We start from the raw sequence: 21,818 nt of genomic DNA on the forward strand, positions 1-21,818 counted from the left end.
CATGTAGGATCTATCCAACGAACTGCCAACACCATCGCGTTATACCTCTACTGTCTACATAGCTCAAATAATTGACACGTGTATAGAAAGAAGCCAATGGGAACAATGAGAGAGAACCGAGCTATACTCTTTTTTTTTTTTTTGTTTTGGTAAAAGAACCGAGCTATACTCAATGGGGGAGAATTGGAGATGCGGAGGAGAAGAAAATTAAAATGGAGAGGTGGTTCTGGTTCATGCCTTTTCCAACTTCCCCAAACCTGAAGAGTCCGTGATCGGGAGAAAATGGCAATTAGGGCTGAGAAATGGCGAAAATTCGCTGTTCTCATGGCCGTCAACACCATCAGATGCAACCCTGCAACTCGTCGTCAGCTTCTACACAACGGCCCAGACACATTGGAAGAGCTCTTAGAGAGGCACTTGGTGAAGAAAGACAAGAATAGCGTCGATGACGAAGAAGACGTGCTTTTAGCTCGTCGTCGCCTCACCAGCACACGAAGAGAGGCTCTTAGTCTCTACAGAGACGTCTTAAGAGCTACTCGATTCTTTGTCTGGCCTGATTCTCGTGGTGTCTTGTGGCGAGATGTTCTGAGAGAGAACGCTCGGAAGGAATTCGAAGAAGCCCGGTTTGAGAGGGACCCTGAGGTCATCACCAGATTGATTATTGCGGGTAGAGATTCTGTTCAGTCTGCCATTGATAAGCTTGTTGAGAAGCAGAAGCAACAGGTGGAGCGCGAACGTAAAGATAGAGATCGTGGCTGGTAATACATGTAACTAGTTGTTTTTTTGGGAATCGATGTAAGGATTAAAAAATTATTGTTTATGGGAGATGATGCTGTTCTTTGATTGAAGAAACGGATATTTGATTCGATGTGCAGTTATGAATTTCTTTGGCCATTTTGTGGTTCTTAAATGCCCTAAATTTTGATTTTTGAAGAAACCCAAATAAGAAACAATGTCAAATAGTATGAATTTGGTTTTAACATCAATTATGAACCATTCGATTACTTTTATGGCAGATTTTGTTGTTCCGAATTTGAATCTTTTGAAATGGACAGTATTAGGAGATTCTGATTTAGGAAGAAGGTGGTCCTAAGCAATTAGTATCGATTTCAGGGCTTTACAATCTTCTATATAGGCTGAAAATTCCCAACTGAAATAAGAAAGATGGATGTTGAGGAAACAGAAAAAGAAAATCACTGAAGAATCTGAGGTGGGGAGAACTTCAAGTTTCAATTGTCATGTTTTTGGAGATTCAGCTGCTGTTGAGGTCTATTTTGGTTGCTTTCAATCTCTTTGTGGGAAACAAAATCGATGTTCAGTCAAACCTTGTCTAACCAGCTACTGTACCATACTTGTTGTCTTGTGTATGGTACAGTAAGAGATTTTGGTTGGACTTTGGAGAAAGGCATAGCTTTCTCATTAAAAGCTTCCTCTCTCATTCTTTCTGGCAAGTTTCAAGAGTCCCTGGATATGTTAGCTTGATTTTTAGATCGCTTACATTGACAAGTTTCTTGAGAAATAAAAACAGATGTTTCACAGCACAGTCATGGGGTTTTTGGTGATTAGGCAACTAATTGTTGCTTTAGACCAATGTAAGAGATACTTTATTGTCCTTAGTTCCTTGTCTAAATAAAAAAAAATTGAAATCATAGGGACAGCCTTGAGACATCCTGAAGGAAATTGTGGTGCTTGAGATCATTATAAAATTGTTTTATTCTCACTTATTTAATTCCATAATTGGTTTGTTTTATTGATGCCAGTGTATAGATACAATCAAACAACCATTGTTTAAAAGGTTTTTTTTTGTTTTGGGTTTGTTGGGAGGCTTAAGAATTTGATGGTTGGCAATTTTGGTGAAAGAACCTCTACTATGGTAGCAAATAGAAATGATATCTGGGTTCAATTATTCACACAATATATTTTCAAAGGGTTGTTTTCTATCAGGAGAGCCATGGTGGAAACAATCTCTGAGCTGAAATGATTCATCATTTGGAATAAAAGTGGTGTTGAAGGTGATTTTCCTACATTAATCTTTCCACTGTGTTAGCCTTCTAAACAACTTTCTTTATCTTCACAAAACTTAGTAGCTTGAACCTTGAAACTGGGGAAACATAATTGCTTTCAATATGATATTTAGCACATCGTATATTATGCTGGTTTCATTGTGGGACCTGTGCCCACTGACAAAGCTTCATGTTCTACTCTACTTAACAAAGCTGCGACATAGATCGTAGGTCATGTTGGTTTCATTCTACATCTTCCTGCTTCCCAGCTTCAGAATGTCTCGTTGAACAAAGATGTAGAACCCAAGTCTTCCAAATTGTGCTTGCTGAACATTTCTAATGGATGTTTACATTTTGTCTACTAGAAATCAGTAGAGATCTCCATATCCTCACTGTTAGGACTGGTTGAACAACGATGTAGAACCCAGTCTTCCAAATTGTGCTTAGATGGAAACTCTGCTAGTTCTTTTTCTTCTTTTATTTTTTTTTAACGTTTCTAATGGATGTTTACATTTTGTCTACTAAGAAGTCAGTAGAAATCCCCATATCCTCACTATAAGGGCTTGTGGCATTTCCTCAATAAAATATCTCACTGCTTTAGTATTTCTACCACAACATAATTTTTGCATTTATATTGTTCGAATCCAGGATCAATACTGTGAGAAGTTTATTCTCATGTATAGAAATACTCCCATCCTTATCAACTATGCCAGTGATGTGGCAAGATGATAACATGGAAGTAAAGTTTTTTTTTTGTGTGTGGTAATCACATGGAAGTAAAGTTACCACATTCGGATTGGTGCCGTTTCCCTGCCATTCTGAGAACAATTTGATTTCAAGTCTACCGCACTCCATGATTTCTATATCTATGCCATGATGATTACGCTCCAGGAAATTACATCCTGCGACGCCAAACTGTCGACAAGACAACTTTCATCCCAGAGCCAGCACATTGTCACATTTTGCTTATTTGTTGTCTAATTTTTTATATACTTACCTTTTCAAGAAGAATTTTAATTTAGTTTTATTCATACCTGACTCTAATTTTCACTGTCCCTCAATGGGGCTAACTCCACATTGGTAGCTAGGATACTTTGTAATCTTAAGATTATCTGGTCTGAGTGGCTGTTTCTGTAGGTTACGGGATAGTTACTGGGTTTCCATTTCAAACCATTGCAATCATGAACCATAGTCATCAGAAAGCAACCAATAGAATTCACTCCTTTTCCCTCTCCCGTATGGATCAATAGATCAATAAGTTATTAATAGCTTCAGCCCTGCCTCAGGGTTTTATTCACTGTTCTTTCTTAGTTCCTTTCAAGACATCTTCCTTCATTGATTACCTCTTTGCATGGCATAGGAAGGGACCTAAAAAAAACTAGACATGTGCTGTAGGATGATTCAGCTTTATGAATCCTTCTTCTTTTAGTGTTATTATGTTTATTGCTTCTTGACCATAGAAGAACGTGAGGAGCCATACAGGGACAATCAGAGAAGTTGAGTGGATAATGTTGTCAAATTCCTACCAGTTGAGGTCTGTCCATCTATCCTTCTGTGTATGAGAATGTTTTCACTTGACTGCACATATAGTTCTGCAGGAGGTTCTTTGCTCTCTGTGTGTGTGCTTGGAAGATGTTGAGTCTGCCTTAATGTTGGCATACCCTGACTTTGGACTTCCATTCACCAATAAAACAGAAGCATGTCCAGCATATTTCTTGTTGCTCCCTGTGGATTTAAACCTCAACACATTGGTCAAAGATAATGAAGAACTAACGGTCAGAGTAGTGGGAAGGGGTCATGCGGCCAAAGCAATTTCATCCTTGGCGACCTGGATCAGCTATGGTTCTGTTCAGTCTGGAGAGCTGTGCAACTAGACAGGTAATTCTTATTGCAGAGGCTCTGGGTCTCGCAGAGGAAACAAAGCCATTTCTGAGGAGATGGTTGCATTTATAATATGTTCATTAATGGGTCTGGAATGGAGTGATTTGGAAACAGCTTGAGATTGTTTGAAAGGATGCCTAATGAAGGAATTAGACCAGATCTCATCACATGGTGGGGAAGGACTGATGCTTTTACAATGAGGAACTGAAGTTGATTGACCTTGATCTTGATTTGGATCAAGACTTAAAGAGTTTGTAGGTGTGCGCATATACATGTGGATGCATACCAATACACAGGAGAGTATATGGTTGAGTTTGAATCTGAACTTTGGCTAGTTGCTTATCTTGACCGTTACTGTCTCTAGTGCTTGGAATTGCCAGATCATCTAGTCATATGGCAAAATTGTGTAGATCATTAAGGGATGCTTATCTTGATGGGTGGAGCAAGGGTAATCTCCTTTGCAGGGACTCTTAGTTCTGTCATACAATAGGAGGATGTGGCAATTCTTAACATTAGATAGATGGGTTGATAGGAGAAGTTGTGAGGGAGGACATGCATAGTCTCGGTCTTGTACCAAATATGACCTTGGATAGAACCTATTGGAGGGTAAGGATCCATGTAGCAAACCTCATTTACCTAAGATTATCCTGACTTATTGGGCTGTGCCTCATTCCTCTTACATATTTCATTTTTCCTTTTATGTTACATCTTTCATTTGTCATTTTTCATTTTTGTATTTCTCATTTCATTCCTCATTCCTCTTTTCCCTATCTCTTTATCCCCCCCCCCCTTTTAGACCTCAGTATGCCCGATTTTTTTTGTTTGGATCCATGTAACCTACCCCATTAAGTTGGGATAAGGCTGTGTTTGTTGTTGTTGTAGATATATGGGTCGATGTCTTGGATAGACAAGTCAATGTCCAGAGTGGTCAAGTGTGAAACCGAAATCAATATGCCCTATCATACATACACTTACCTTCCATGTATGTCCATGAACCCCATTGGTAGGCCTATGCATCCTCTCAGCAATCAATTTTGTTTTTTTTTTTTTTTTGGCCACTTGTTTTCTCATTCAACATGCTACATGGCAAATATGCTAGGGCCATTAAGATAAGCTTGCTTTAGTGGATTTTTTATTTTTTGTTGGGTTAAAAACAAGGAGAAAGTTTTCCTTCACTAGGCCATAAGGGTGCACTTGTTTACCCATCCATGATCATTATTTCTCTCCTTCTACTAGTTAAAGTCGAAAACACTCTCTCCACCATTCATGATATTCATTCCATCACACAGACATCTATCGGTCAAGAGGGTGGATAACAAAGAAGCATCTTCGACATTTGATCCATTAGATCATGGTATCAAGCATTTGAATTACATTATATACAAATCGTTTTTTAGAATGTGAATTCAAGGATTGAGAGAGAGAGAGACCTACTTTTGTTAGAAGGATTATAAGTTACTAAGGATATTTAAGTATCCCCCATCCTTTGTATTTTTCCAATAAATTTCGCATTTTAGTGGTACTTGTTTCGCTTTTATAACTTTGGAACATCTTTTCGCTCTTGAAATTGGAGCACATAAAATAAAACATTGAAAAATTCAGAACTACAAAAGATGCATGAACATACTTGAGAAGGTAAGCCATTATGTCACTAAAATTAACCAAGAAATTTGCCTTGTAGTCAAATGTAAAATTGACTACCAGTCCTCTCTAGTCACTTGAAATTATTGGTGAAACAAAAGGAAAAATATGGGATAGCACCAATTCCATATTCCGCGCCATCGCTTTATGAGGATCCATGGCCATGCGACGATATGAAAGGGTAGAAGATTTGCACAAAGTTAACTTAATTTCAAAATTGCATGGTGACACCCCTCATAAGACACAAATTAATATAACACACCCTTGTAAGATGTCTCATATGCCCTCTATTTGGATTCGAACCAGCCAAGTTAACCCTAATTCTGGTTGGTCCGATTTTGATCGGGAATCGATCTAGATCCGGATCGGATTCCGAGATTTTTAAACCCTGACCGTGGTTTTTCCCTGTTGAAGAAATGCAGTATAGGGCAAGGCTCGGACATAACTCAAAATGGTTCTTGAAGATGTTTGTGCCTGAAGATGTTAGACTGATTCTGGAAAACATGATTTGAAAACCGTCCAGGAATCCCTGTAAGTCGTCGATCGCTTTCATATCGTTGAAGCCTCAAATGTTTCGTTCATTTTGCAAGAAACTACTGCAGATCATAGTGGGCAGTGATTCATCAACCAATATCCCTATTCTTCAAGACCCATCTCTAAGATCCATCTCAAATGCCAAAATCCAACCTTCTGGATTGTCCCCAGATTTATCTCTTGAAGCCTTTCAAAAGGCTTTTATCAGAACCAACAGCACCAGCAGATCTGAGACAGTCCTTGCACTCTTTGACACCTATGAATTGCCCAAACCCCAAATCTCAAAGCTCATTACCATGTACCCATCACTGCTCTTTGCTGATCCCGACAATACCTTACAACCCAAATTAGAATTTTTCTCTAAAATGGGGATTTCAGGTCCCAATCTTGCAAATATCCTCTGCAGGGACCCAAGCATTTTGGATTGCAGCTTGGAGGACCATGTTATCCCTTTGGTCAACTTCCTTAAGAATTTCATTCACAGCGATGAAGATATGGCTGTCATTCTGGGTCGCTTGAGATTGCTGAAGGGGGTCCCTGAGTTAATGGGTCCAAATATTGAGATCTTGCGCGAACAGGGCTTACCTGATTCCATCCTTTCAGAGCTAATATTACGACGACCTCAGTTGTTAACTTGGAAAGCTAGCCGGTTTAAGGAGAAGCTACTGCAAACCAAGCAAATGGGTTTTGACACCTCAAGTTCCCTGTTTGTTCAGGGATTCCAAGCATTTGCACAGATGAATAAGCCTACCTGGGAAGCGAAATTGGAGGTTTTCAGGAGTTTTGGATGGTTGGAGAATGAGATTCTCTCTCTGTTCAGAAAGCAACCTGGTTATTTGACTCGTTCTGAGAATATTATCAGGACCCATTTGAATTTCTATATGAACAAATTGGATTGGACAGCTGTTGATATTGTCGAGAATTCAGAACTTTTACACCAAAGTTTGGAGAAGAAAGTTATTCCAAAGTGTCTTGTTCTTGGAGTTCTTTCCTCCAAGGGTCTGTTCGAGAAAGAAAGATTGGGCAAGGTACTGAAGATGAATGAAGTTAAGTTCTTGAAGAAATTTGTAATGAAGTACGAGAAGGAACTACCTGAACTGTTGAAATCGTACAAAAGTATGACAGAATCGCCCAGACCAGAAACTGGGTCTGAGGAAGGCAGCAGGGATGATAACTTGTAGAATGTTCACTTCACACTTTTGAGAAAGTATCTACATTTTCTTGTTTGATGATGCTCATGTAAATGTTTTTGTTTTATAAGTATACGTTCGCATTCTTCTCAAGTAAAGGTTATTGTTTTAAGTTCTCCCTAATTGGTGGATAATGATGGATAATGGAGCATGACCCAGCAAAGAAATAGTGAAATTCTTAGTTACTGTGCAGAAACATTGGGGAACTTGATATCATATCAAAATAAAGATGGGTACCTCAGAATAAGTTGAGAATTAAAAGTTACGGTGGAGAGGTTTCACTTGAAAATCAACCTAGGTCATTTCACCTTTTGAAGAGAACTCTTCCAAAATTGACAAATGAATTACAGGAGCAGCCTAACAGATAGTATATGATGTCTGTTAAATTGTTTTATGATCTGAAATCATGCCTAAATATGGAGGTAACAAAGGTGCGTTTTCTTGTCATTTTTGTTGCAGATTTGAAAATTTTGTCTTCAATTTGTTTTTCCCCCTGTACAACCTAATTTTCTATTTACTGGAGAGATTGTATGAAATAATTTTGAGTTGTATGCTGTTATAGAAAACTTATGAGGACAGGAAAACAGCTTTGTATTTTAAAGAATGGTCTTAAAGACAAGTTGAAAGCCAAAACTTTACTCAGGTTAATAAATGTACTTTTGTTTTCAATATATACTTTTGAAACACAAGAGCTGAAATATGATGACTTCATGACTACATGTACAGTATTGAGAAATGCTTTGAAGGTAGGACGTGGTAGGCTAAATTTGATTATACTATCCAATAAATGTTAATGCTCCAAAAGATGTTTGATCATGTCTAGGCCAATCTCCAATGCAGTTATACTGAAGAGGATTTTCATACGTGAACTGCTAAGCTGTATTCACAATAATCTCATGGAACTCAGATGGGCAGAAGATGTCTGCCTACCTTGTCATGGTTATCTGCCCCAGTGTGCTACTCTAAGATGCTCCTGCTTTTGCTAAACCCTCTAAGCACTTAAACGTTAGTTAACTGATTCAAGGATCTTAAACTCTGTCAGGAAACAATCCCGTACATTTTGCTTAATATCTATGAACTCTTTCTATCAGGGTCTTAGGATCTAAACCTGAAGAAAGTTCTAAATCAAATCTTTACATTTTCCTGAATGAATGGGAGGACATTAGCGAGCAGGTAACATATTGATTGTTAGCAGTTAAAGACAGGACTTGAACCCAATTCTAGGGTATGAAGCCCTACAGACTTTACAACTAGGCAAGCCAGTATCTTCGAAGTTCAGCTTTTATGAGAAATCATCATTTGTGTTTTGGAAAGCATCCACGGAAGGAATAATTGCACAAAAGATCTTTCTGGTTTCAATTATTGTGTAACATCCACAGCCAGTCTGCAACCAGGAAAGAGTCCTGATTAGGAAACAATGCACGTGATTGATGACTATCTCCTTAGAAATCTCATTAAAAATGAAACATATACTCTCAAGCACGTTCTGGATTATCGACTTCAAGATGATACTCTAATTTCTGGATTCCCTTTTTGAACCATAATCTTATATGTGTGAGTTGATCAAATCTTGAGAGTCAAATTTCTTTTTTACTTTGCTAGGGATGTTCATTTGGGCATGGAAACAAAATTCTAAACTAGTTTAAGTCACTTACACCTCCAAAACTTCAAGTTTCTATCATTACCATTTCTCATGTTTCCAACATAACCTCGAGAGATATAACTCAAAACCAGGACTAGAGAGATTGGCCCACCCAAAACTACATTTTTGCTGAGGCCCCATGAGTGTCTTAGTTTAGTTTCCACATCCAACCAGAAAAATCAGCCCTCATTCAGTTTTGTGCATCATCAACTCAGGAGGACCTTATCTTTCAGCTAAAGTATAAAATCAATCATTAGTGGAATGTTGTTGGTAGTATGATTATGGCCAACAGTTCTTGCTTAGCTTCAGAGAAAATACATATTTAATTGCCTAGGCCTCTCTGATCCAGCTAAAAAAAAACAGGGTATCCCAGTGCATGAGGCTCCCACTACTGCAGGGTCTGGGAGGGGCAAATGTACGCAACCTTACCCCCGCTTCGCTGAGAGGCTGTTTGCATGTTTCAAACCCGCAACCTGATGGTTGCAGTAGCGCAGCTTAACCGTTGCGCCAAGGCTCGCCCACGCAGATCTTTGACCTAGCTACTCCTTTGAAAATACTCTGATATTTGAATGGAAAAATACTTCTCCAATAAATTGCTACTCAAGTACAGATGCTCATTCTGCAGAAACTATGGTGAAGGCGGTGGAGTCTGGTGTAATGAGTATCATGAGCTTTTTTCATGTTTTGCTTCTTACATTCATTGGCCTTCATAATTGAGTGTGATAACTGCTTACCTGTATGGTTGAAGCTTTGTGAGGAGTTTTGAATCTTTCAGTGATTGATGCGGTTCATGATTATATTATGTTGTTGGTGATGATGTGGATCATGATTATCTTATGTTTTTGGTGAAACTTTTGTGCTCTCAGTGCTGTTCACTGAGAATGCAATAAGGTGCCCTTGCTCAAGAAAGCATAAATAATGGGCTGCGGTTTAGATTCTTTTAGATATCCCTCCAAACTCCTTTTCTAGGTTGCAGTTTCACCCCTCTAATCAATAACATTCTGTAAGCGCGCTTAGTTTGGATATATTATAGTGAGGAGCATGCACAACCCTTGAATAGTGGATTCAGAATGACTTTTTGCTTCTCTACGGAGAAAAATGCATGTGACAAAGAAAACAGGGTAAAACCTTTCATTGACATTCATTTCTATTGCCTCTTTTCTCTGCTATGATTTCAATCAAAAAGGTTAAACAAAGGTGTCCCAATGCTTAGGGGTCTGTCTCTTGCTCTTCGTCTCCTTTTGCATCTTAGTTTTCCATTTTTCTTATTTTCTTTTTCTTCTTCTCCTTTCTCCCTTTCTTTCTCACTCTGGATCAGACATCACAGTTATCTTGCTAGAAGCTGCTGCTCTGTAGTTTTATTTTCTTCTTCTTCTTTCTTTGTCCTCTCTCTCCCTTCATCCCTTCACCTGCCCCCCCCCCCCCTTTTTTATCTATCTCTGTAAACCCTCTTCTTCTTTCTTTTTTGCATGTGTATTTCTAATGTTGATGCAGGGGGAACCTGTGACTAGAAAAAAACTCAGACGAAACTCAACCAGTTGGGGTGGGTCTGTTCAACAGTCTAGGAGGTCTACTGAACTTCAACAGAGCATATTTTCTGCTGAGAAATAATAAAATTCCATAAGTCTCTTTTCCAGATTCATTCTTATTAGGGAGATTCATTTATGACCTTAAAAACTTAGAAAATTTTCCCAAGAGTAATATACCATTTGAGACAGTCAAAACATAAACCCAAATCCAGATTCAACTAATTAAGTACTGATTTTGATTTCATATTAATAATCCAATTTTTTTCCCTAAGCATATTTAGAATTACAAAAAATTACTGAAAAGACCCTCTAAAGTATCTCAAAGGTCATTTTCTACTCGGACATAATGGCTTGCTGTATTGGCCTATGTGGACTTGGGTTGTTTGTAACTGGCTAGTTCATTCTCAAAGTGCCCATCAAATTAGGCCTTTAGAGGTTGGGTTGAGACACAGTTGGGCCATGCTAGGGCCTACACCACATTTTCTTCCCTTTGATTTGCAGAATGGTAACTCTATATTAGAGTAGTTGCAAAGTTTACTGTTTCAGCCAAGTTTCCATAACGTGGCAACTATGGTTATTTTCTTTCATATTTCATCCAAGTTTGCGTTTCGGGCTAGGCATCAGGAAGTATGCAATTATTTATTTTTGGTTTTGCTGCCTTGTTAACCAACTGTGCCTACTTGAATTGGAATATTGAATAATGGTTATGTAGAATGAAGATCTATCCAAAGTTGAAAATGTTTCTTCTATGCTGAATGCATATTGTTTTGCTGAGTACAAATTTAGGTAAAATTTGAGCAAAATCATGTAAGAAGCTAGGAGGTTTAGAAGCATTTAACCCAAAATATATGGGTGTAAAAATATTGTTTTTTCCTGACTGGTTATCATGGCTGTACCATCCGCTGGTTGCTGTGAATATGATCTTGGTGCTGTATCATTTGAAAGGGAAAGGAAATCTATATTAATCGTTTATCAGTAAGATGCTTGATCATATTAGAGAAACCTTAATTTGCATTTGTGATGTCTGATCAGACCGGAGAAAACCTTACGGCTCCGTTTGGTTGCAAGGGGAAATAAAGGGAAGCGAAGTGAAATTTTCATACTTAAAAATGGAACTTTTTTCATCATTACCCCATGTGACACCATGTGACAATATATCTAACTTCAAATCATTCTATATTTGGTTATTAAATTTCACTTTACTTTGCACCCATTTCCCTTTGGTTTAAAATGTAAAATAAATATTACATCTAAAATGTATCTTTACTAGATATGGTAAGAAATTTAAGGTTATACAATCACATGGGGTAATGATTACAAAAGTTTTTTTTTTAGGTTTGAAAAATTTCCCTTCCCTTCCCTTTAATTCCCCTTGCACCCAAACGGAGCCTACATGGTTATTTTATGGTTTTTAATTTAGGAGAAGTTCTAGTTAAGGAGGGAATTGAATACTATTTACTCATTCCAAGTTTGGTTCCTTTAATGGCCCATTTGAGTGCAGATTGGGCCAAATTGAAGGCAGCAAGTGTAGCCCCAACCTGCATTGATCAGGTTCAGACATCTACTCAGTCATCTGAGACTTCCCTTGGAAAAACCATGACATTCCTCTGTTCCATGGAGGAAAGAAAACACATTTTCCACTGTAATAAAAAAAAAAAAAAAAGAGTCATGCACTGAAGACCCATGTCATGGAAGAAAATAATAAATAAAATGATAGATATTCATAAGGGCTTGCAACTCTTATCACATCTGATGAGCATACTCTGATGTGTACTATAAATGTGATCTTGTGTGACCAAGATTGTGTATGATCAAGTTAAATCCAGTATAGTCTTAGTTGACCAGAATTCATGAAAGTGTTGTGGCTAGGAATTCAAACTTTTACTCGATTACTCTGCACAGGGAGCTTTGAGGGCAATCATGTTTCTAGTCATTTCAGATTTTTTTTTGTTCAAAGATTGCAAATGATTTTAGTATAACAAATTAGATTTCTGTCAATATGTGTATACTTTATATTGTCTTTACTCATAAAGCAGGGCCTAGAAAAAAATATATTTGCTGTTTGAAAATAGTATCTTAGTTCAGAGTAGACCCTTTTTATCGGTCATCCAAACAACCCAAGCTCCATAGTTGCTTCTAGCCAATCGCATGGTTGGAAATTGGAATAAATCACATGCCTTGCAGTCTCCAACTTTTCATCCTTCTCAGTAACTTGAGTCTGTTAGGCTCTGGTTGAATCAACAGAAAATATTTTATAGGAAATTTTATAGGGCTACAAAAATCAGAAATTGTAACTAAAACGCAATTAAAATTTTGGACAATAACTTCCAAGTTATTTCTGTGAATGTTGTTTTCTGAAAAAAATGGTGGTATCTTGGTCAAGGATGTAATTGCCATCCATGGAAGACACCAATCCCATTGGATGGATTCTTTTCCTCACTCAATGAAAAACCTAAATATGCTTCATTGTCATAAACAATCCAAAAAATAGACAAATGACAAAGAATACCACCATTTTCTTCCCAGATTTTCCCCCCTGTTGAAACAAGCTGGAGCCTTACTGAAATTAGGTTGGAGAATCTTTTTTCTTTTTTTTTTATCTAGTAGGTCTAGGAATTTGTCCCCCCTTTTTTTTTTTTCCCTTTGAGGGAAACTTGCCCTATAATTGCTTTACATACATTGACTGGTACTACTTGGTGATTCTAGTCTTAAGGAACATAATTTGTTGTAATCCAGGTAATGGTTGGGTGGTTGATATATAGAATGACCCCTGGATGGCTGGATTCCTTCCCTCCCATCCTTTAGACTATCTTAGGGGTCTGGTGAATGGGATTTAAAGAAGTTGAAATCTATTTTCTCAAATGATGTAGTTAGAGAAATTCTTAAAAATTCAACCCTCAAGTTGATAATTGCAAGAAGTTCCATTTGCGCCTTTCCTAGGTGTTAGTTTCCAACTTTTTTTGGGTTCTTCCAGGACTAATGGTTGAAATTGGATATGGAAAATTAGGCTCTAATTTTTGGGAGAATTCTGCCAATGATCGAATTTTTCTTTTGGAAATTTCTGAAAGATACACTAGAGCCTAGAGGTTAGAAGACATCCGATAATATTTAAGCTCCCTTTCTGTAGTAACAAGGAAGAAACAGAATGTTTATCTTTTTTTATTTTTTTGAGGGGGTGGATCCCCCCGCTTACTCCAGGAATCTGGATTAATTTCTTTATCAGGGTTGAAGTCAAATCTTAAACCTCAAAACTGTGTTGGATCTTACTTCTTGGGTATTAAGCTTTTGGGTTTTCAATATATGAATATTCCTTTGCTGCCTAAATTTGAGGTTTATTTGATTTGTTATCCGGTTTGGATGCTTTGTAGTGGATAACTTTTTGAAAAGTCTAATTTCATCCATTGAAAATAATGTCTAAGTTCAGTTGTTATGCAATGAACTTGGTCTGTTGAGAAGAGTTTTGCCAATAAAACTCCCAACCCTAGGCAATTCATCCTTTGACAATAGTGTTCAAATTTAGTCATTATGCATTGAACTCTGTCTGTTGAAAAGAGTTTTCTCAACAAACCTCTCAAGTCTCAAGTGACCTTCCCTAGGCAATTTTTGGGGCTTCTCCTCCTGGAGAGTGGATAGCTTAATGTGATGGCTCTTTCTACCCAAAAACAAGACAAGTTGGGTTTGGCTTGATACATTGAAATGATGAAGCTTCAATTTTTTTGCAGAATCTCAATATGAATTCGCTGGAGAATGGTCACCCCAAATAATTGGAAGCTGGGGCTTTCTCAAGGAAAAAAGCAATCTGAAAGTTCAGAGTCATATTGTGGAGACAGGTATTGAAGAACTTCTGAATTAATTTCAGCAAGTGGAGTTCCACTGGAGAATGGTCACCCCAAATAATGGAAGCTGGTGCTTTCTCAAGCATCTCAAGGATTAAAACAATCTGAAAATTCATTCATATTGTGGGGAGACAGAGTCTTGAAGGACTAGTGAATTAGCTGCAGCAAGTGGAGTTCCATTGCTGATCATGAGAACTGTTCTCCACATTTTGATGGCAGGACTTGTTTAAATCACTTCAGTCTGTTATCATATCTTATATTACTAGAACTGTTCATCAATTCTGCCAATTTTCTAGCTACTCTCAGATTATATAATCCATTCTTTATCAACACTAGAGTCTTGGTTCTATGTTCTTTGTTTCACTTTAATCCTCTTGCGCTCTCAAGGTCACCCTCGGCCTTGCTTTGTGCTTTGGGCAATGCATGGTTTCCTTTTTCATGTCATTAAGGCTATGTTTGGAATGCAAGAAATGGATAAAAATAAAGTAATGACTTTATATATATATATATATATATATATTATTTTTTTTTCAAAAATGTTTTTTTCTATTCTTGTATGTATTCGAGACATTAGCCTGAGGCTATGTTTTGTTGGCAAGAAATAGATAGAAAAGGAAAGAAAAAGTTCAATTTTATTTTTTTTTATTTTGAGGAGAGAGAGATTGATACATAAATCAATCATTGTGTCATATGACAAAAAACTATGATGATACAATGATTGATTATGTGTCTATCTCTCTTCTCAAATAAAAAAAAATAAATTTGAGGTTTATTTGATTTGTTATCCGGTTTGGATGCTTTGTAGTGGATAACTTTTTGAAAAGTCTAATTTCATCCATTGAAAATAATGTCTAAGTTCAGTTGTTATGCAATGAACTTGGTCTGTTGAGAAGAGTTTTGCCAATAAAACTCCCAACCCTAGGCAATTCATCCTTTGACAATAGTGTTCAAATTTAGTCATTATGCATTGAACTCTGTCTGTTGAAAAGAGTTTTCTCAACAAACCTCTCAAGTCTCAAGTGACCTTCCCTAGGCAATTTTTGGGGCTTCTCCTCCTGGAGAGTGGATAGCTTAATGTGATGGCTCTTTCTACCCAAAAACAAGACAAGTTGGGTTTGGCTTGATACATTGAAATGATGAAGCTTCAATTTTTTTGCAGAATCTCAATATGAATTCGCTGGAGAATGGTCACCCCAAATAATTGGAAGCTGGGGCTTTCTCAAGCATCTCAAGGAAAAAAGCAATCTGAAAGTTCAGAGTCATATTGTGGAGACAGGTATTGAAGAACTTCTGAATTAATTTCAGCAAGTGGAGTTCCACTGGAGAATGGTCACCCCAAATAATGGAAGCTGGTGCTTTCTCAAGCATCTCAAGGATTAAAACAATCTGAAAATTCATTCATATTGTGGGGAGACAGAGTCTTGAAGGACTAGTGAATTAGCTGCAGCAAGTGGAGTTCCATTGCTGATCATGAGAACTGTTCTCCACATTTTGATGGCAGGACTTGTTTAAATCACTTCAGTCTGTTATCATATCTTATATTACTAGAACTGTTCATCAATTCTGCCAATTTTCTAGCTACTCTCAGATTATATAATCCATTCTTTATCAACACTAGAGTCTTGGTTCTATGTTCTTTGTTTCACTTTAATCCTCTTGCGCTCTCAAGGTCACCCTCGGCCTTGCTTTGTGCTTTGGGCAATGCATGGTTTCCTTTTTCATGTCATTAAGGCTATGTTTGGAATGCAAGAAATGGATAAAAATAAAGTAATGACTTTATATATATATATATATATATATATATATATATTATTTTTTTTTCAAAAATGTTTTTTTCTATTCTTGTATGTATTCGAGACATTAGCCTGAGGCTATGTTTTGTTGGCAAGAAATAGATAGAAAAGGAAAGAAAAAGTTCAATTTTATTTTTTTTGATTTTGAGGAGAGAGAGATTGATACATAAATCAATCATTGTGTCATATGACAAAAAACTATGATGATACAATGATTGATTATGTGTCTATCTCTCTTCTCAAATAAAAAAAAATAGAAAAATTTTCTTTTCTATCCCAACTCAGATTAAGTTTTCCTTTGCCAACGGAAAAGGATGAATTCCTTTCCTTCATCACTAGTGATGTATCCTTGTGACAGGACTCCTTGTCTTATCATGAACTCTTTTACTCTACTAGACACGTCAAATTACCCTTTCTCATGCTAATCAAAGGGTTATATCTATATGGGGAGGAGAAATTGAAATATGAAATCTCTATAATTCTCAAATCATAGTGGCTGCAGCATCAGCTGAATTAAACCAAACATCTTAAACGGTTAAAGAGAAAATAGGTTAAGGGAAAATAAAGCATGTGGTGCCCTTGTGCAAATTTCAATATACCTCTCTCACATAATAAATAATAAGGCCCACACTGACACTCTCTTCGATTCTAACAATGTGAATCCCATATAGATTTATACTATTCTCCAAACCTCATTGGTACAACATGCAAGTATCGAGATCAATTACCTGCAAAACTGGTACATATCATCCGAAATGGGCGATACAATTCCGTCATATCAATACCTTAAACCCTGGTTTCAAGAAATCCAAAATGAAACTAGATCGAAAACGGTTCGATTCGATCTAGATTTTTTTTATTCGATTTTAATCAGATGAACTGAAAAAAAAAACAAAAAATTGACACCCTTAGACCGGCAAGATAAAGTTTTAAAAAATCTGATGGAAATGAAAAGGCATCTATGAGTATGAAATTGAACACATGATTAATCCACATCATTCCCTACATATCACTATAGTTGAAATTGTTCCATGCACTTTTATCTTTAGATCTTCGTGAACCATCCACCTTATTATCTCTCTCAATCCCCCTCCCCTTCCCATCCAATTTTTTTTGTTGGAGCAAAATTGGGTAGAACCAGAAGGAACATTTAGACCGGATTTGATTACGTTTAACTTTGAGCAGGTTCCGGTACAAAATTCAAATCCTTAGGTTTCAGCTTCACGCCTGCTCATGTCACTGAGAAGACGAGAGGAGATTGGGAAGTCCATGCTTGCCTTGCTTGGAACCTGTTCGATTAAAAACCCTTGTAAGTCATTCTACTCTTAACACTCCCAGAATGTTTAGCTTCTGTAGCAGAAAACTTAATAATATGAAGTTGTTTGGTAATTTATCAACATTTCTGCTTCCCAATCGAAACTCATCTCTTAGGTTTAGCTCAAATGCCACAGAACAACCGTCTCTCACGGTTGATTATCTCATAAACAGATGTGGGTTAACCGAAGAATCTGCTTTTAAAGTCTCCCAAAGGTTTAACATGAAATCCACCACAAAAGCAGACTCGGTTCTCGCCCTGCTCAACAGTTATGGATTAACCCAACCCTATATCTCAAAGATAATCAGCAAGGACCCAAAAGTACTCTCTGCCGATCCTAAGAAAATTTTGGAACCCAAGATTGAATTTTTCTCTAATATGGGGATTTCAGGCCCCGACCTTGGGAAGATCTTCTGCAATGACTCAAGCTTGCTGGCGAGTGTCAGTTTGGAAAACCAAATTGTTCCTTCCATTGAATTCCTTAAGAGTTTCCTTCACGATAATAAGAATGTTGTTGTGGTCTTGAGTCGGTTAAGGTGGATTAAGGGGATTCAAAGAGTAATGAAACCTAATATTGAGATTTTGCGAAATGAGGGGGTGCCAGAATCTAGAATTTTGAAACTAATTATGTTAGCGCCTCAATTACTTACTTGGAAACAACCTCAGTTTAATGAGGTTGTCTCGCAAGCCAAGGAAATGGGGTTTGACCCCTCGAGTTTGATGTTTATCCATGCCGTCCGCACACTGGCACAGATGAAGAAGACTATTTTGGAAGCGAAATGGGAGATTTTTAGGAGTTTTGGATGGTCGGAGGATGAGATTCTCTGCATGTTTAGAAAACAACCCCAGTGTTTGACTCGCTCAGAGAAAATGCTTAGAATGCGATTGGATTTCTTCATGAACAAACAGAGTTTGACAGCAGCAGAAGTTGCCCGTATGCCAGTCATTTTGCTTCTTAGCATGGAGAAGAGAACTGTTCCAAGGTATTCTGTTATTCAAGTTCTTCTCTCCCGGGGTTTGATGAAGAAACAAAGTATTAGTACTGCACTGATATTGAATGAAGATAAGTTCTTGGAAAAATTTGTTAGGAAGTATCAGCAGGAGCTACCTCAGCTGTTAAAGGAGTACAAACGTAACATGGGATGACTTGCAAAATGGGATTAGTGATTTGCAGAATTTGTCCTTACAATTTTAACAGGTATTTGCACTTTTATACATGATGATACTTGGCCATGTAAATGTCTAGGTTATTTACTTGCTTTCTTTGTCTACAGGTAAGATTCTCTTCAATTGATAGTTAGGCTCCATTTGTTTCCGTGTAAACTTTACATGGGATATGTAGAAGAGATACACCGACCACAATTACTTATGTTAGATCTTTGTTGAGAATGATACGTCAGCCCTGTAAAAGTTTTCCCCATGAAAATTTTACAAACTTAAAAATGAACAATGGAAAATTTGATGTTACAGTATATTTTGTTTTTCCGGCTATTTGATGATGAAACAAACGGAGCTTTAACAGTTTATGTTTCGGTAATCCTTGGGTAATGTAGATCATGGAACATGGTCCACTGGAAATGGGAAACAGCAACAGCAACAACAACAACAACAACATCAACTTAGCCTTATACCAAATAAATGGGGTCTGCCATTGAATCCTTTCTATCCAGTCGGCTCTATTCAAAGTCATTCATGATTTGAGGACTAAGCTATACATGTCTTTCCTCACTGTAAATAAAGCAGAAAATAGAGAAGGAAGAGAGGAGGAAGAATGAGGAGAAGAGATGAGAGTGTAAGGCCAAAGAGCAGTCTTCTCGTTAGATGAGAGGGCTGCGATTTCTTTCCTATAAAGAGGGTTTACAATAGAGGGGTAAAAGTGGAAAGAAACAACAAAAACAATAAAGGAGAGGAGATCTCTTGGGATTAACACCAAAGGCTTGATGCTAATGCCGAGAGGGAATATTTATCCTCTCAACACTCCCCCTGAAGCTGGAGCATATATATCAATCATGCCCAGCTTGTTACAAATATAGTCAACCCTCCCACTTCCTAATGACTTAGTAAAGATGTCTACAAGTTGCTCTCCTATCTTGACTTGCTTTGTAGAGATTATTCCCTGCTGAAGTTTTTCTCGAATAAAGTGACAGTCTACCTCAATATGTTTGGTTCTTTCATGAAACATTGGGTTTGAAGGCAATATGTATTGCTATTTGGTTATCACACCATAGTTGCATTGGTGAGGAGTCCTCAAACCCAAGCTCAGTCAACAACATTTTCAGCCAAACCAGTTCAGAAGTTGCATGTGCCATGGCTCGATATTTTGACTCTGCACTTGATCTAGCCACTACACTCTATTTCTTGCTCTTCCAGGAGACAAGGTTACCTCCCATAAACACATAATAACCTGTAGTTGATCTCCTATCAACAGGTGATCCAGCCCAATCTACATCTGAGAACCCTTCGACTCTCCCATGTCCATGACTAGCATATACTAATCCACGCCTTGGAGCCTTTTTGAGGTATCTCAAAACTCGTATAACAACATCCCAATGAGGAGTCCAAGGAGATGGCAAAAATTGTCTCACAACACTTACTGGGAAAGCAATATCGGGTCTGGTGAACGTCAAATAGTTGAACTTCCCAACAAGTCTTCTATATTGCTCTGGATCATCAAGAACATCTCCCTCTTCGGCAACAAGTTTGACATTAGGATCCATCGGGTTATCAAGAGATCTACACCCTAGCATCCCAGTCTCTGTAAGTAGGTCAAGAGTGTATTTCTGTTGTGATATGGATATACCCTTCTTGGACCGAGCCACTTCAACACCTAGGAAATAGTTTAACTTCCCCAAATCCTTAGTTTGAAACCTCTGTTGTAAATGAGATTTCAAACTCTTAATTCCTTCAGAGTCATCTCCAGTTAGTCAATATATCATCCACATACACCACAAGGAAAATTCTGCCTATGTTGGTCCTTCGATAAAAGAGAGAGTAATCAATGTTACATCGAGATAGGCCAAACTCAAGAACTACTTTTGTGAAACGACCAAACTAGGCTCTGGGAGACTGTTTCAAACCATATAAGGAGTTCTTCAGTTTACAAACAAAGCCAGATTCCTCCTGAGCAACAAACCCGGGAGGTTACTCCATGTACACCTCCTGTAGGTCACCATGAAGGAACGCATTCTTCACATCTCATTGGTGCAATGGCCACTGATGGGTGGTTGTAAGAGAGATCAAGACCCGAACAGAAGTATGTTTAGCAACGGGAGAAAAGGTATCGGAATAATCCACCCCATAAACCTGTGCATAGCCCTTGGCCACCAGGAGGGCCTTTAGGCAAGCAAGAGAGCCATCTACATGAACCTTGACAACATAAACCTATCGACAGCCTATAGCAGATTTCCCAGGCGGCAAAGGAACAAGATCCCAAGTCTGGTTATGTTCCAATGCCTGCAATTCCTCCTCCATAGCTGTTCTCCAGCCAGAACTAGATAATGCCTCTGCAATGGTCTTAGGAATAGGATGAGATTCAACAGTAGACAGACAAGCGCAAAAGGAAGTAGACAAACCAGAATAGGAAACATGAGTAGAAAGAGGGTGGCGAACACAACGACGCTTACCTTTGCGCTGAGCAATGGGAAGATCCAAATTTGAAGGTGGAAGAACATGGACTGGTGCAGAATCTTCAAACTGCAAAGACGTGGCAGCAGATAGAGGGTCAATAGGGGCAGCAACTTCTTCCCTTGGAAGACAACTATAAACATTGCGAACCTCAGGCCGAACTCACATAGGGACAGAAACAGGTGGAGGAGGTACCAGCATAGGAGCAGGGGAAACAGGCACAGGCATAGGAGAATGAATAACATAAATGGGAATATCCTCATCTAAATTAGAGGAAATAACCCGTGTATCCGAATATGACTGATGCTCAAAGAAAAAGACATCAGCAGTAATAAAATATTTTCGAAGAGTGGGAGAATAATACCGATACCCCTTCTGAACACAGGAGTAGTCAACAAAAATACATTTAAGAGATTTAGGATCAAGTTTGGATAACCCAGGGGTGTGATCCCAAATAAAACGAACACACCCAAAAACACATGGGGGCAAATGAAATAAAGGGTCGGAATGAGGAATACCACCCTTCAACAGTAAAGAGGGCATTCGATTGATGAGATAACATGTAGTCAAAACGGTATCCGCCCAAAAGGATTTAGTCACCTTCATTTCAAAAAGAAGGGACTGAGTAACCTCCATCAAATGGCGATTCTTCTGTTCTGCCACATCATTTTGTTGTGGTGTGTCGGGACAAAAAGACTGATGAATAATACCATGAGTGGTCATGAAAACATTAAATGGAGTAGAAAAGTATTCTTGTGCATTGTCACTACGCAAAATTAATATAACAACCAAACTGATTTCTTATTTCAACAACAAATGTGGAAAAGTCA

At 37.9% G+C, this 21,818-nt stretch overlaps 4 protein-coding genes across 4 annotated transcripts; 3 read left to right on the forward strand and 1 right to left on the reverse strand.

Annotated features, from left to right (window-relative positions):
- Positions 1–202: 202 nt before the first annotated feature.
- Positions 203–1,924, forward strand: LOC122670669. The gene is made up of 2 exons (XM_043867629.1): positions 203–772; positions 1,823–1,924. The coding sequence occupies exon 1, from the start codon at positions 283–285 to the stop codon at positions 760–762; it is 480 nt and encodes a 159-aa protein (XP_043723564.1). The 5' UTR covers positions 203–282; the 3' UTR covers positions 763–772; positions 1,823–1,924.
- A 4,170-nt stretch (positions 1,925–6,094) lies between these two features.
- On the forward strand, positions 6,095–7,240 carry LOC122672476. Its single transcript, XM_043869941.1, has one exon. The coding sequence runs from the start codon at positions 6,095–6,097 to the stop codon at positions 7,238–7,240; it is 1,146 nt and encodes a 381-aa protein (XP_043725876.1).
- A 9,973-nt stretch (positions 7,241–17,213) lies between these two features.
- LOC122670947 lies at positions 17,214–18,680 on the forward strand. Its single transcript, XM_043867998.1, has one exon. The coding sequence runs from the start codon at positions 17,389–17,391 to the stop codon at positions 18,508–18,510; it is 1,122 nt and encodes a 373-aa protein (XP_043723933.1). The 5' UTR covers positions 17,214–17,388; the 3' UTR covers positions 18,511–18,680.
- Positions 18,681–19,715: 1,035 nt separating this feature from the next.
- On the reverse strand, positions 19,716–20,081 carry LOC122672477 (uncharacterized mitochondrial protein AtMg00810-like). Its single transcript, XM_043869942.1, has one exon. It carries the CDS (start codon positions 20,079–20,081, stop codon positions 19,716–19,718), a length of 366 nt encoding a protein of 121 aa, XP_043725877.1.
- Between the last annotated feature and the right edge of the window lie 1,737 nt (positions 20,082–21,818).

The sequence above is a fragment of the Telopea speciosissima genome, chromosome 8, assembly GCF_018873765.1.
Source record: "Telopea speciosissima isolate NSW1024214 ecotype Mountain lineage chromosome 8, Tspe_v1, whole genome shotgun sequence".
NCBI lineage: Eukaryota > Viridiplantae > Streptophyta > Magnoliopsida > Proteales > Proteaceae > Telopea > Telopea speciosissima.

What these genes read in the sequence shown, in the direction of transcription:
- LOC122670669 (XM_043867629.1), top strand. Translation starts at nt 283, where the DNA reads ATGGCAATTAGGGCTGAGAAATGGCGAAAATTCGCTGTTCTCATGGCC.
- LOC122672476 (XM_043869941.1), top strand. Translation starts at nt 6,095, where the DNA reads ATGTTTCGTTCATTTTGCAAGAAACTACTGCAGATCATAGTGGGCAGT.
- LOC122670947 (XM_043867998.1), top strand. Translation starts at nt 17,389, where the DNA reads ATGTTTAGCTTCTGTAGCAGAAAACTTAATAATATGAAGTTGTTTGGT.
- LOC122672477 (XM_043869942.1), bottom strand. Translation starts at nt 20,081, where the DNA reads ATGGATCCTAATGTCAAACTTGTTGCCGAAGAGGGAGATGTTCTTGAT.